The sequence below is a fragment of the Monopterus albus genome, unplaced genomic scaffold, assembly GCF_001952655.1.
Source record: "Monopterus albus unplaced genomic scaffold, M_albus_1.0 scaffold258.1, whole genome shotgun sequence".
In the NCBI taxonomy this organism is placed as follows: Eukaryota; Metazoa; Chordata; class Actinopteri; order Synbranchiformes; family Synbranchidae; genus Monopterus; species Monopterus albus.
In genome coordinates this window covers 13,232-15,312 of record NW_018128138.1, presented here as the reverse complement: position 1 = coordinate 15,312, position 2,081 = coordinate 13,232, and the positions used below count along the sequence as shown (strand labels likewise).

Sequence of the window (2,081 nt, the reverse complement as noted above, 5' to 3'; positions counted from 1 at the left end):
GTGTGTGTGTCTGTTGATTAAGTGGTGTGTAGCTAAAAACATTCTCACAGACTTCTAGAACATGTCGTGACTTAAACATAAGAACATATTGTGGCTAAGGCTACAGTTATACACGTCATAATAATAATATTAAACATCCTGTCTGCTGACAGTCATCAACTCTTCTCTCTAGTTATCCTTGACCAGATGTACCCTGTAGAAACTCATAAGCATGACTAAGCATTTAACAGTCTAACTAGACATCCTATCTCCACTAAACATTTCTAATACATAAAGTATCTATCCAATTTCTATCTGACTAAAAATACCTAACACAGTGAAGACAGGAAGCTAAGTTTGGAAATTGACGCAAGACCCTGTGGATAAAGAGAGCTAGGGAGAGTGTGTGCGGGGTGGGGGAGCAAGAACCTGGCCAGGAGGGGACCGACCCAACTCTGGACTCTGACTGTCCTGTATTGTCAACAATCACTGACTGATTCTTTGATAATTCTCCTATCTAATACTTTTGTTTATTTCTCTGCAGGGATGGTGATTCTGTTCCCTATCTTTCCGACTGTTGAACTGCCTTTCAATTATTGTACTAATAAACAATCATTGGGATGATTTGCCTGAATGAATTTTGTTCACATCAGACCTTAACAACTACAGTATTAACCTTCAGTCTGATGCTCAACTGTATTTCTCCTCCTCTTCCAGGTGAATGGCTCCTCTCCTGATGTCCCTGCCACCGAGCAGTGTCAGATGGCCATTCTCCTATCAGAGGCCTTCCAGTCCATGAGGGCGGAGCTAGACTCTCTGCCACTCAGCTCGCCAAGCATGCTGGGAGTAGATGGGGGCTTGGGAGGAGTGGGGGAGGTGAAGACAGCGGCTCTGCTGGAGGAGTACTCTCTGCTCCTGCTGCAGGCTGTGCACAGGAGGGTCAGCAGCTCCATGTACTGAATTCCACCCAGCCTCCTCCTCCACTGCACCATCTCACTTGCAGTACTTCCTCTGTTCCACTCCTCTCCAACATGTTCTTCTATTTTCATCTTTTCTTGTACTTTATGCCCTTGTCATCTTTCTCTGCTATTCATTCTCATTCTACTTTTTCTTCCTTGTTTTCACAGTTGAAGGATCTGAAGCCATTTGGCCGTGTTGTCTTAAGGGAACAAGATGACAAATACTTTTTTAATGAAAACTGAGGAGCTCTGAAGTTTTGAATTTTTTTTTCTCTGACTGAATCATGGATGCTCTTGCTTCTTTGATTCCCCTTCCATTCCCTAAAGTTCCTGCTGTTTGTTTGGAGATAATCAAAAGGTGTGAACCAGCATCTTCAGTGTCCTTCCAACTGGAAGGGTGGTTGGGATTATTGATTATCATCAGTCATTGTTGTAGGAGACTTTTACAGGCACAAAGAGCAATAAGAGACTTTTGGTGTTAACAGACATCTGAAACTAAACCAGACTTCCTGGGGGCAATGAGGATTTTCTGACACACTGAACAGTTGGTATTGAACCTGCTAGGCTGGAACATCTGTCACACTGCTGCCTCACTGTTTATACACCGACCGCCAGCGTCTTCTAACAGTCTGTCACTGAAGTCTTATTCTTTTTAAAAATTAATGAGGATGTACATTTTTATTATTGTTATGAGAAAAATACTTTCTTGGATTTAACCTGGGGTTTGTTATAACTGACCTTCCTCACAAACTAACAGGTTTGTTTAAAATAGTTTCTCGGTTTTTGTCAAATGCAATAAAAGTTTCTGACATATTTTGATGTTTGTGACGGCTCAGGAGCTGTTGCTCTGTCAGGCAACCGAAGTGTGTTGTTGGACAATAAAAATATTTAGTCAATGGCTTAAGTACAACTTAAGTTACTTGTACTGCCATGTTCCTCTTGTATTCCACTACATGTCAGAGGGACATACTGTACTTTTTACTGCACTACGGTAATCTGACAGCTGCAGTTAGTCTTACGTTAAAACAAAATCTGATGCATTTGTAAAATGTAACACTGTTACAGCCTTCTCTGAACTGAACTGGCCAACACACCTCATGCATTAATTACTGCAGAGCAAATACTCAATTTTACTGAAGCAGA

General features: G+C 41.6%; 1 protein-coding gene across 7 annotated transcripts in view; it reads left to right on the top strand.

The window, feature by feature from the left end:
- The window catches only part of mapkbp1 (mitogen-activated protein kinase binding protein 1), a 78,719-nt gene extending 76,857 nt beyond the window's left edge, over positions 1-1,862 (top strand). For 3 of the 7 annotated variants that reach the window (XM_020621325.1, XM_020621326.1, XM_020621323.1), the window contains 2 exons: positions 697-918; positions 1,107-1,859. In XM_020621325.1, coding sequence (XP_020476981.1) covers positions 697-918; positions 1,107-1,181 — 297 coding nt within the window. In that variant the 3' untranslated portion in view covers positions 1,182-1,859. Of the gene's footprint in view, positions 1-696; positions 982-1,106 lie in introns of all 7 variants that reach the window. The other 4 variants (XM_020621328.1, XM_020621324.1, XM_020621327.1 and 1 more) reach the window with 4 other exon arrangements.
- The last annotated feature ends 219 nt before the right edge of the window (positions 1,863-2,081 follow it).